The sequence below is a fragment of the Helicoverpa armigera genome, chromosome 10 (genome assembly GCF_030705265.1).
Source record: "Helicoverpa armigera isolate CAAS_96S chromosome 10, ASM3070526v1, whole genome shotgun sequence".
NCBI classification, from domain to species: Eukaryota; Metazoa; Arthropoda; class Insecta; order Lepidoptera; family Noctuidae; genus Helicoverpa; species Helicoverpa armigera.
The window spans coordinates 1,047,508-1,061,465 of record NC_087129.1 but is presented as its reverse complement, the minus strand read 5'-3'; the positions used below and the strand labels follow the sequence as shown (position 1 = coordinate 1,061,465).

General features: G+C 33.9%; 1 protein-coding gene across 2 annotated transcripts in view; it reads left to right on the top strand.

Annotated features, from left to right (window-relative positions):
• The window catches only part of LOC110375195 (hemicentin-1), a 152,133-nt gene that overhangs the window by 116,642 nt on the left and 21,533 nt on the right, over positions 1-13,958 (top strand). For both annotated transcript variants that reach the window (XM_049840977.2, XM_064036728.1), the window contains exons 4-5: positions 4,863-5,059; positions 12,486-12,596. In XM_049840977.2, the coding sequence (XP_049696934.1) occupies positions 4,863-5,059; positions 12,486-12,596 (308 nt within the window). The remainder of the gene's footprint in view (positions 1-4,862; positions 5,060-12,485; positions 12,597-13,958) is intronic.

Below are 13,958 nucleotides of genomic sequence, written 5' to 3'. Positions count from 1 at the left end.
ATGCTCTCTGCAAAAGGGTAAAAGTATTCGAAAACTGTAAGTTCAAAGATGAGAAGCGACAACACAGTGAGATCCAGTAGTTACCCCACAGCAACCTAAGATTCATGGCTAAATCGCAATCTGACAATGCGTGCATATTTTATAAATCGCTCAACCGAGCATTTGTTATGCATGCTCGTGTCGGTGTGAATGCGAAAGCTAAATTAGTTCACACACGACGCAGGGGACGCCAAAATGTGATCAGATTAAACCGGTTTAGGCAGCCCTGACAAATTTTATCTGACCCTGTTATTAATACAGAGGTCTGTTCGTAATTTGACACGGATATTTTAAGGGTTAGTTGCTGAAAATTTGAGTTTTTGAACTTTGGTGTATCGAGTTTTGAAGGCACTCGTTTGAGTCCTCTGTTTTGCCCGCCTGTCGCTAGAATTACTTTTTGTACCTATGTAAATAGCAACCCATAGCCTTCCTCAATAAATAGTATATGTGTTTAAAATAAAGTATTTCTAAATCAATCCTATAGTTCCTGAGATTATCACGGACAACCAAGTTGATAAACTTACTTTTCACTTTTACTCTATGCTTTACAGTCCGTAATTTATAAATAAGAATTGAACCTTAACCGTAAGTGCATACTGTTCATTTTTCAATACAAGTGGATAAAACTTGCTATAAATCACATTCACATCACATGCTATAAAAAAACAACCTACTAAAAATTTTATAGAAATCATTATTGTTCATGAAAGTTCACCGTGTTTAACCAGTAACACTTGACTAGACTTGTTAATTTTTCAATATTCCACGTGGAATTGAAAACGCACGTGTATCGCTTTCAAGGTCTTTCCAATTATTTTCCATTAAAATTTAACCAAAAACTTCCAAAATTACCGGTTATCAACTAAGCTTTCCTATAAACAAGCTGATTTATAATGAATTCTATGAAATTTTTAACAAACAAAGGGTTAATTGGAGTTATTTTTTAAATCGTTTGAATTGTTTTTATCTTATTACCTTACTAGCTTTCGCCCGCGGCTTCGCCCGCCTAGAGTTCCAAGATAATTCTTCAAAAGTCCGAGATTAAAACTATCTTATGTTCTTTCTCAAGGTCAACTCTATCTTTGTACCAAATTTTATTAAAATCAGTTAAATGGTTTAGACGTGAAACCGTAACAGACAGACAGACAGACAGACAGAGTTACTTTCGAATTTATAATATTAGTAAGGATTTTGGAATATAGTATCTGAGTAGATATAGTAAAGTATTTTTAAAGAACATGACGGTAACACGTAGAAAATGAATTCGTCGACAACAAATAAAATTGGGATAGGAACAGGTTGATGATGATGTTGTTGAATACATAGTTAGTAGCCGTTAATAGACACCAATTTCATCTATTTACAAAGTGCAGGCCCATAAATGTTTGAGAGCGCACCAGCCTCCTTTGTACACTTCATATTTTTGAATTCATACCGTTACAGTTGCAGTAATAAACATGGCGGCATCGTTTATTTTGAACTCGTACAAACGATGGTATCGGCATAAATTCTAGTCTTTGCGCTATCAATCATGTATTCAATACAAATAGAAAACTATCGGTGTGCGAATAAAGCCGAAACAAAGTGCTTCTGTGAATTCTAGTTCTGAAAAATTGATTGGGAACTGGACAATGACTTTGTAACGAGGGGAGAACTTTGATAGTATTTTTCAGTATAAAGACATGCCTATATTGACTGCACGCATTTTGCTTTTCATGCTTAAAAGGTTCATTGAGTATTCATTGCAGGCGAGTTTGTTCCCAGAAGAAACACATTCTTAGTTAGTGTTAAAGAATGAGCACCTTTAGTCGTATGCAATTTTTGAAGTTCAAAAGTTCTGTTCTTTTATTGAAATGGCTAAGAACTCGGCCTGAAGCGAGCACAGTCTATTAAATCCTTCTCCATAAAAGAAAAAGATTTTACTCAATCTAGACTCAAATCTGGTTTAAAGTTCTTTTAAACCCTCTGTGCAACAATATACTTACCTGCAAGATAGCTTTTCCAGGAATGAAACCAAAGTAGACTTAACTATATACAAGTACGTACCTACATCTACACAATTTGATCCAAATCTAAAAGAAAATACAACGTAAGTTTTACCGATAAAAAAAAAACATTATCCCTTATCCTCGCACATGTTATCAAAAAGATAACATACAAACAAAACAAAGATACATATACAAGATACATATCAAGAATACGTACAACTGCTATCTGAAGATTGATCTAACCGCCAACTACTAAGAAAATTCGCTTTCGGCTACATTTCTCACGTCCCAATGACGGATTATGATATATTTATGTATTTTATACTGAAATACTGAAGTTTTGTCGATGTTGATTGAATTGGTGTAAGATTACCTTGGACAAAAAAGGGTGGTTCTTGAAATTACTAGAGCTATTAATAAACAAATCGAAGCTTACTGTATATTATACACATATACACAAAAAAATACGAATGTTCTGCTAAAGAAATAATTCAAAATGGTAAGATTGCTTTCTACGCCTGCATTTCTTATTTTTAATCCTTTGTAATTAGACTTATCAACGATAAATTGATTAGATAGATAAGCACGCGTAGTGAAAGAAAGATAAATTTTTATTTCCTAATAAAACAAGATTTCTTTAAAAAGTATAGAAATATTAAATGCCTTTTTTCATAATTCTCAACAAAAATTCCCTGCAAGTGATAGCAGAGTACAAAGAAAGTCAGTTTTCAGTATCTTGAGCCACTATAGTCGGTGCAACCTTTGAATATAACAAAGAGATGTTAAACAAAGAAGAATTCAAGTAAAAACGTCCTGTTTAGTTCAAAAGGAACCATACAATTTACAGTTATTTAATAAAATATGGAATAGTAGGTACAAGAAATGTTTAAGGTGAATTATCTTAAACTGAAACTAATTAAAACTCCGCTTCTATTACTTATATTGGACTTATACTTTCCAATGTATTAAAATAAACAACTCATTTATTGTTATTTTACACCAAAATTTCACAAAAAATTACTTATTATAAAAACAACGACATACTTGATTACATCTTTTTACACCGTTAAAACGATTAACTTCGATACAATTAAAACAGAAATTATTGTAAAACAAACAATCGAATAGTTTCAATCGAATTTATGTGACCAGTATAAATCGGTTTGTCAGTTTTAAATGTCAAATTAATCCGATTAATTCGTTTAACTTGATAAAGTAGAGATGGGATTGTTTCACAATGTTTATGTGTTTACATTTTATTGTGGAGTTTGGGTAACATACCATAGGTAGGTACTGTTGTACCTACATTGTCCTAATTTAGCTATATAAAACTAGTTATAGGCTTTCTTAATTATGGGGGCAATATTTTCAATCAATCTTAATGGATAAAAATTAGTTTCGATCAAGATTATTAAAGCTCATTTTAACTGGTATGGAAATATGTCGGCCATAGTAAAACTCATCCTACCTCTGTAGTTTCCTTTCAAGCAGAAATTAAATCCTTGCTTTTACTAAAAAATAGATTACATTACGAGTGCGCTGGCAGGTAGCTACCACACTAATTTCCGCTCTAAAAACTGTGTTTGCAACTAGCGAAAAAACATTTTTTAATCAATGCATAGACAAAAAAATACGACACACAATTTTATGAAATAGGCTTGTCGTTTGCAGTTGTCAGGTCAATAACGACACATATACATGCCAACCGATAGTTAGTAGATACGATGACGCTATCAAATCCCCAGGGACGATACCTATCGAGTTTGTATCAAATAAACATACTTCCATAAAGAAAAACTTTATTATATTTCCCACGTTATTCGTATTTTCAAAAGCTTTTGAGAAAAGACGGCTATTATTTTTAATTACAGTGCAAATATTCCTTCCTTCCTTAAACTTTCGTTTCAATTTTATTTCAGGCTTTTGATACTTCCCCACTCTGCTGAAAGACGCGAGGTATAAAAATTTGTCGCGAGATTTTTCTACGTAGAGAACTGCATAATTATGCAATTTATAAAAATCGTCCCTCTTACACTTTGATCCTCCATTTTGATTTATGTTGGTGACTGTATAAAAGAATAGGGATAGCGTTGAACTGGCCTTAAGCGGGCCGCGGTTATGAAATATTAATGAGTCAAAACGTTTTCATTTCGAAGCACGTTGAGAACGCATTGAATTTTTGAGAGTTCAAACTTCGAGGTTAGGATTATGGAATTATTATTCTCATTTCTTTAAGTACCTAATCATTTATTTATGGTAGTAATCGATGGCGTTAAATTGCTTTTTTAATATCGATGGAACTTCCATGTGTGTATGTGTTTCCACTTGTGTCATGAACCAGTATCGTGTCACCGACTATATTTAGCTCCGTGACAGATCGTTTACATCTTGTCATTCCATTTCAAATCGAATTAAATATGTTGTGAAATACGAGAACAGAGTGACTTTTAGGCGTAAATTGAGTAATAGCAAAATACTCACAAAAATGAAAGAACTGTGGTGGTAGGATCGACACCCTACCGATTTATTTCGAGCATGTACAATATTTTAAACCTGATAATTGAATAAATGTAATATACCTAATGGTAAAAAATATCTACAAAAATATAAAACATCTTACAAACTATTTGTTGATGGCAATAAATAGTGAAAGTGTGAAAACTTTGAGAGATAAAACGAACATCTATACCTTACTACTACTATTATCATGACTACTTCACCAAAGAAAAAAATTCTCACAAACTCACGTGCAGCCCAACAATACCTAAACGTAAAGCAACTTTATGTCCAGTCCAAAGTTAAGCAGGTTGGTTTACTTATACATTTTGTCCGCAGTTACGACGGCCGTATAAAAGGGCCTTCAGCACATTGGGCAGACGACGTGCTGGGAGGGAGGGCGCGGTGGCACTCGGCTAGTCCGGCGTCCCTCAGAATCCGTGACGTCATACCTACTGATCGAGCCATGTATCGCTGCAGGGTAGACTTCAAAATATCGCCCACGAGAAACCATAAGATCTTGTTGGATGTTATTGGTAAGTTTTTTTTTGTGTATTTATTTTGATAACAAGGTCTTGATCCGAGTGTGTTATGCAAAATCTCTGTACCTCCACTCGTTATTATTTTAAAGGTAAGGAGTTTATTTTTTTGCTTGAACGCCCTTTTGTTAGGTAGCCCTATGTATCGAGGAAGACTATAGGACGAATACAACTAAGTTTAACAGTTTTTTTTTACAACTAAGTTTAAAAGGCTGGTTACACCAAATTATTCTTAGCTAAACTAAAGTATAGCTTCAATTTGGGCTTTAACCATTACATACATCAGAATAAAATGTCAAAATTTAAAAAGCTCTTCTATTTTGTTCTATCAAGTATCAAAACTCTAATTCCGACAACACTATTCAAAATAGCACCCAATAATGCGATTAGCACCCGTTTTACTAATACTCAATCAAACATACTGGCGAATACTCCAACACACTGTTATAACTAAACATTTGAACGATAGCCTAATCTTGTTAAACAGTACAGCGTTCAGTATCGAAAACCCTAATACTGCTAATTTACAAACGCTATACAAGCGTGGTAGTTTGTGTAAATCGTTTTTGAGATTTGGTAGTGCTAATTTTATGGAGGGGAAAGCAATGAAATAGTGTTGTTCTGTCTAACGGTTGTTTGTATTTTAATCAGGACTTGCGTTTGACTGATACAAGTTTTGTGCGGACCTAATCTGTTCTGTCAATTATCATTAATAAAAAATCTACATAGAAATATAAATTTGCCCATTATGTAAGAAGTGTGTATTGAGACTGTCAATGGAGAAGACTTGCTACAATCGAGTTTAAAAGTACTAGTATTACTTCAAGACAAGAATAAGTTCAACAGTTATTTTCATAACAATAAAAATAACTGAGCACATTTTCATAAGTGCGACTAAAATGGGGTGGTAAGAAGAACTGACTGCTATACTCCGTAATTCAGCTGGATCTCAGTAAAATTTAATAACCCTGTTTTACAGTAGACTACGTTACTAAGTGCAGGTTACACTCCGTGACACTTTTAGGTAGACAGTTATTGTACAATATTCATAGCTCGACTAGCTATCACTGTGCTTTCTAGTGTCTAGGATCGTTCATTTAACATTTATGGTGACTATTTCAAATTCGCATTCGGATGCAAAGTTGCACCGCTCGTCTGAACACGCCTTTAATATTCTACAGTCAATTTGTGGGTATTGGATTGACGTTAAAGCTTTTACGTGTTTATGTCGTAACTAATAGTCGATAATGAGTCGATTGAGATTTGCTATTCATTATAGACATAATATTGAAGTTATTGGTGTTATTTCGAGCTGCAATCGGGAATATTTAAAGCTTTAATTGTTTAAGAAAGAAACGTATCGGCGTCGACATATTATACTCACATTAACGAAATTATAGTTATTTATATATGTATTGTATAGTTATGCTAAATTACGTCTACGAAATATTCAGACTTTATTGTTAAGGTATCATATCAAATATCTCCATAGTTATAAACAAAGATTTCAGCCCTCTCATCAAAATTGGCCAATTGTTAACCAATAACAAATAAGAGTATGCCTTAGTATGGTGTATCGGCTTTTCTATAACAGCTACTGAACTCAATATAATAACAAATTGGGTTCGCAAATCTTATCGAAAGTTTCTGGTCCAATAACAGTTATAGTTGGCTTAGCTTAAAAATATATTAGATTCGCTTTGTTGTACCCACATTCGAGTAAACTGAAGAATCGATCCGGCCGTAGAAATAACATATTAATCAAAATAAACGATATTTTTGAAGTAAATTGAAAGGAAGATGGAAATACGTTCGTAGAAGAAAATACGCGAACATGATACGCAGAAAGTGATTGACAAGTTACGATTAATGTTTTAAGTATTTCTCGGTAAATATGGATATTATAAAGGCCAAAGAAGTAAAAATATATAACAGTATCGGTCTTAATGACTCGGACTACACTTATGTACTCTACTGATCAAACGAACAACAAACATGGAACAACCATAACATAATCAACAAACAATTCCTATTCAATCACATTAAAAACTGAACCCCACCGAGCTCTTACCACAATATTGACTGCCCCAGCTTATCGTCTATCAATAAGGCTTTATTTACCACAAAATGTTCATGTATCAATATTTTATGTCCGTTCAAGTCACCTGGTTCCCATGTCTGGTGGAAATTTATGTGTGGTATCGGAACGCAGCCAAATAGTAGCGGTTTATTGGCAGGCATCTTGCTTGCTATGATGAAGCCGCGTTTAGGAGTTATGGACTTTGTAGCCGGTTGTATTGAAAATGTTCGTGGTCAGGTTTTGATGAAGTTGGTTTAGGTTTAAGCGGTGATAATGAGGATGACAGTGAGGATGGTTTTAGGCCTTTAAGTATTTTTGGGAGATTTGCCAACGTTTCGAGATTACAGTTTACTAATGTATAATGAAATTACATGGTTAGCAAACTATCGATGATAATGAATATAATTTATATACAGGACGTAGATAAATTAGTTTGACGTAATTTAATAAAACCAATTCACTATGTTTTACGTTGATAAAAACTGTATGTAGCAAGTTTGCCTTTGTGCAAAATATTTTTAACATTTTCAGCTCACCTTTACCTCCTTTAAAACCAGACTATAGTCAAAGTATGATATCCAGATTCAGCTAAAAGAGTGGTCGAATAAAGTAGCCATTTTACTCGGCCGTCTGTGGTTGCATATTGCATGTTGGCAGAGGGCCAATCTCTGTTTTATTGGCTAATAACTCTTTTAGTTTTATTACTGTGTGTACTTATTACGAATTATGTAATCTCATTGGATGGGGTGCTAATAATGGGTGCATAATTAGTATGGTTATTTTATGAATAGATAGAGCTTTGTACGTAGTCGAAATCAAATTGCAGAATGTATGTATTTAAAGACTACTACTACTGTATAGCTATTAGGAATAGCTAAGTTATTAATAAATTGATTGCAGGTATGGTCTACTTCTTGGATAGGTGCATAGATATGATAGCAACTTAGGTACAAATAGGTTTTGGCAAAGACACAACTCGTAAATTGTTCGCGATAATTACATCTGCTATTGGATTGCGAATTTTAATGTCTTAATCTTCAAAAAGTGACTTTCAAATACCTAGGTTATTCATTATTTTAGTAGTAGATTCTCCTAATCATGTCTCAGTGGATTCTGTGCGAAGAATTCACAAGTACCTGCTTTAGTAGTCAAGTAAATTCTTGAAAATTTACCTAAAAGGTACTTTGAATTTTGGTAGAAATTTCTTAAAGCTTTTAGGTTCTGAAAATTTAGTAAATATTTGGAAACTATCCAATCCTTTAATAATATTATAAAAGCTAAAGTTTGTTTGTTTATTACTCTTTTACGCTGTGCTGCAAATATAGTTCAAGATGAAATTATTTATGTAGAGTGTTTGAAATCTAAGCAAGATTAGGTAAAGCTTTATATTATTATGTACTTTTTAAGTATATCTTGGACACCACTGACTGAATAAAGATGAAAAAAGCAAAATCGATATCTGAAATCTGAAAAACTCTTTCATTATGAGAAGAGAACAGTGGCCTGCAGTGGGATGAGCAAAAGGTGGGATGGTGATGAATCATGCTTGTTATTTTTATTCTCTGGTGGTAAAAAAAGATAAACGAAGAATAGGGAGTTAAACTGTAACTTGCAGCTTTCTCACCTGATGTTTTAATATAAGACAACTTCCAAGACTGCGTTAAGGAACTAAGTCCCAATATACAACCAACGAACGTGTTGTCTGCTCTCCTACTATCTTACAAGTAAAAGTAGGTGAGATTACTTTTTCTTTTAGTTTAAGTCTAACGCTGAAATATTACAAGCAATTTATTTCCACTAGCAGCCAAACTATTCTGAAACAATGTGTTTATATAAACCCGTGAGGCAAAATGAAATATGGTTGAAACATTCACCGACCACAAGTTTAACCAAAAAATAGAAAAAGAAATGCTTCTTTTGATTAATACTTTATTCTCGCTTGAAAACCGTATCATTTTTTAAATTAATTCTTTTGGAGACCTGAAATTGGTGTAGAATAGAATTTTAAAGGCTGTAATTAATATAAATAGGGCACTAGATCATTAATTACGTTTAGTGCTCGGCTAGACAAGCACGTAATACTAAAATTATTATTTTTTAAATGACCTGCTACGATCGTGAAGCAGACGGCTAACCGCAACGACCGAGCTTTTGTTAGTTTTATAATTTCTATTTATTACAAGATCCAATATGTAGGTACATATAATAAATCATTTATATTATGAATGAAAATAGCTAATGGGAGTATTAAGAATCGTATTAGGTACCTACTCGGCTTCCCTTTGATTCTATCTTATATCAATACAAAATTCCAATATTAACTTTCACGTAACAAAACAATAAATTACCTGCGTATAATCAAATAAAACCTTAAACCTATTACGAGGCCGTTATTTGTTTTCTATTGTATTGCTATTTGATTCTTTTCTTACGTCATAATCGTACTGCGAAGAATTTTGTACGAAAAATCACAAACGATGGAAAGATTGCTTCGGGCAAAGTAATTTGCATCAACGATGTCTTCCGAGGCTCTTATTTTAGCAATATACGGTCCGAGGGTAAGTTTAATGTAGGGTAACTCAATTATAGAAGGTACTTTCGGAGTGCGTGCCTTTTTTCGTCACACGGCCGCATCTGTGCTCCTATGGAACATTTTCAATCTGTAAAAGTAAATGGATATAAGGTCAGCTGTTGGTTCCCATGCGGGTGGGTATTGAGGGTAGATGGTTATTATGGGTTCAGGCTCTATTGCTGTTTATTAACACGTTGTTTCGTGCGGTTTCTCCCAAGGAATGTGATGGTGGAAAGTTTTCGATAAGGGTTTTATTTTTTGTTGGGTTTTGTTGCTTTTCTTATGTAGGTATCGACCAGAGTCGGCCGTAACGAGATGATCGTATGTGGTCAAATAGACATGGTATAGCCTGCGATTATAAATAGCCAAAACTTAGGATATTATCCACTTAATCCGATTGACAGCCCACGCACGTTTCTAAAATTTGTATGGTCGGTAGTTTAATCGGGTTCATAAATCAGTATCTATGGAGATGAATGTTAGTGAGCACATTACAACAACGGTAGTCAGCCGGTAATAGATAGACTAAAAAGTTTTATTTGATTCAGTGTCTACGAACCCTTCCGGTACAACATTTGCCGTCAGTTTAGTCTTCAGAGTGCGAGAGCTCACTGTATAAAACAAAGATCATACAAAACAGAAACGTTTTATAAGCATTACCCCAATTTCTAAACAAACCATAACCGTAATCTAACACATAAACATGAATAAACACTTCATAGATATAAATACTCCGCGAAGGCGCTCAAATTAAATATTTAATACTAAAAGTTTCACTTGAGTGTATGTTGAGCTTAGCAAGACTTTTAATATTATACTAGCCTTAGCGTGTTGCTTTTATGTAAACCAATATCTGTTTAAGGCTTAGGATAAGGTGCTAGTTGTGAGCTGTAGCGGGGATATTAGCGTTTATACTAATATTATAATGCTGATAAGTTTGTTTGCTTGAATGTGCTAATATCAGGAATGACGCGACCGATATATTCAGTGTTAGAAAACCGAGAAAAGATATTTTATAGGCTACATTTTATCTGGGTGCACGTAGTTTTTCATGGGACCTGGACGTGCCGCCGGCGGCATCAAGTGTTTTAGCTAATTATAATTAAAACACCTCGGGTCTTGTTGAACACAAAATAGACACAAAATTGAGTCTCAAAAACGCTGGTACATATAAGGCGATTATATTTTAAAGGCATAAATATTTTTAAGATGCCAATTCAATGCAACCGTGATGAACCTTTCAAGTAAATCCATAAAATACAGCAGTATCACTTAATGGTAGTCAAGCTCCGAAATAGCTGAAGCACTTGGTAACTACCTACGTGTCAGAGGTGCTAGACGTAATGTTTTTAAAAGTGAACGCGTGAGCGAATCAAACGAGATTGATGTTTGTATGCAAACGTAGTCGCCGGGAACTGCTGGCACGTGACGGGTAAGGCTTAGGTTATACTGCTAGCGATTTGAAAATGGATTTACAAGATGTAGGTAAAAATTATAAGTCGCTCCTTGTAAAGCGCTGGTTCTCAGCTACATCCGGTTAGACTGGAAGTCGACCCATACATAGTTGGGAAAAGGGCTCGGAGGATGATGAGGTAAAAAAAATTAAGTCTTCCGAGTTTGTGACTTTTGAGGACTTATGTAAGCCAAAAACCCGCACAAAAGTTACCGTAGAGCTGGTATATTAGTGTACGGATATTTTTATTAATAAGAAAAGGTCACAAAGCTATTTTTACACCAACATCCCAATCAATGATTTCAAAAAGATAAATACTAAAAATATCACAATAATAAAATCTGGCTATCAAAAACGTGGGTATCAAAATACTTGCTATTTTCATTTTTATTCACAACCATCAAATCTTTAGAATTCAAATGTCTATTATCGATAAGAAGTCGGAATTATGAGTTGTTCGAGTTAGTCACTGAAAGTCGAATTTCATGACATTTGGCCTGTAATAAAGCTTCCATTCTTCGGTCAATTTTGCTTTTTACCCTCTCGTCATCTGCTGAACTTTTCTTTGTTATTTGAGGGTTAGTCGGAATAAGTTACTGATATACTCCACAACTTATTAACACGGTACATCTTTTTATCTTCAAAATAAATCAGAAATTTGGAAATTAGAAGTTTACAAGACAGTCTTCATCAACAGAGTAACTTAGGACCTGGTAACATTTTGAGGTTTTGGACTTTCACACTTTGACCCATCCACATAGCAACCGCGATAAACATCTCTTAACCCTGATCAATCGAACCATTCAGCTACAACAAAGCCAAGAACTTCTTTCTTCCTTTTATCCTTACGAAATTTCATGGATTTTTCTTTAAAGATACTAGGTACAGTCCTGTTTGATGTCTAGGATATAAAAGACGAAGCCATTTAGAGTCAAGTACTTGCTTTTGTTTTCCAGCTTTGTTTGAAAGTTTGCCGGCTTTAGAAGTCTCTTGTAACCCGAATTGAGTTTCGAAGTATTATTTCTATTAGGAATTAGAATTAGAACTATTTGACGGAATAATTTTGTAGTGTTTGGTTAAAGAGTTAAGACAAAGAGAGTACGTAGAAATGAAATGGCAAACACTAGTGGAGGGGAATCCTTATAAATCGTAAATAATAATGTGAATAATGTGAATTGTTAAACTAATGTGGCTATTAAACTAGGCACATGATGATTATATGAAGATCCAAAATCTGGATTCCTTTAGGCACTAAAAATACCCTATTTATTGTTGTTTTTAACTTGCGATGAAATTAAGACATTTGTTTTTGTTACAGAGTTACCAGAAAAGCCGAAGATTTTCGACGAGTTTGACAAAGAGGTGGTCGGAGTGGCCGGCCCTTATATAGAAGACACAAGTTTAAAGCTTACCTGTGTTGTAAGTGGAGGTAAGTTATACGACAATATACATACACTTACAATGTTCTTTAAATACTTGCTACAATAATAATATGATTAACATAAAGAGTTTGCTTGAACGCGCTAATCTCAAGAACTGCTAGTCCGATAAAAAAACACAATTTTTACCTGAAATCCAAGGAAGCTTATTTATGAGTGTGTCTTGATGCGTGAAATACTTCTATTCCGATTAATTTCGATGGGTAAGTTAAAGTAGAACGTAGTTTCAGCGAGTAACAAAATCGTAGGCAACAGGTGATTTTTACAGATTTTTTCAAGGTTAGAACTTGGTTACAGCAGTAAGAATTTTATTTATTTAAAATACAAACACAAGAAAACAAAACAAAGACAGCAAATAGTTACTCAGCCTGTACCTACGTATTGTAAAGTTCCTCGGTTCAATGAATTCTATATAGGTACGATGAGTAAACAAAATATTTTAATTAAGAACCTACACGTGTTTCGTTATTAAGTGTCAGAAAATTATAGTGTAAAGTGTTATTTTCGTGAATCTACGCAGTAAAAATCCATTACAGAAACTTTATGAAAATGTTTTATTATCAAGCTTAATATTTGAATTGAATACCTACAGTTATACATCGCATCGGTAGAATAATATCTCAAACTGTTGATCATATTAAATGTAGATCTATTGAACATATTTAAAATTATTTTTTTTTAATCATCGTGTTTTAGACGTTTAGCTACTACAGGAAATGGCAAAGAATACCATAAATAAGGATAAAAATAAAATGAATATAAAATTATACTGTTTACACACCCTATACTTTTGGCCAGTAACCGTTTGAGGAATTGTATGTTTTAAATATGGTTGGTAGATATCGACTCGTAACTATCCCAACTTTTGTACAGAGGTAATATGCATACAGGTGTCGAGTATATTGTATGTCTAAGTTGAGAATTACCACACGAAAAAAAAATAACTCCAACACTATCTCCAAAATCAAACCATAAAGTTCAACAGACACTCAAACACCAAACAAATGAAGCTTTGTCTAAACCGTAATTAATTGGACGCCAAGATAATAAAACCATCCATGTGTGTACAACTTATAATAACCCTGACCCTACAAAACCGAGCTAAAGTGTCAAAACCCGTTAACTTTTCACAAACACAATAAAGTAGAAAGTTAAACATTGACATTTCAAGGGAAAAGTGACGGTTCTAGTTGAAGTTCAAATTAAACTAGTTACCTTTGTACCGTCATAAGTAAAGTTGCCACTCGACCGTACAGCTAACTCGATGAAATAGGGTACAACGTTGGTTCAGAAAGAATAAAACTGTTCATAGCTTTGAGCTACGGAACCCGAGTCTGTGCTGTAACGGGCTA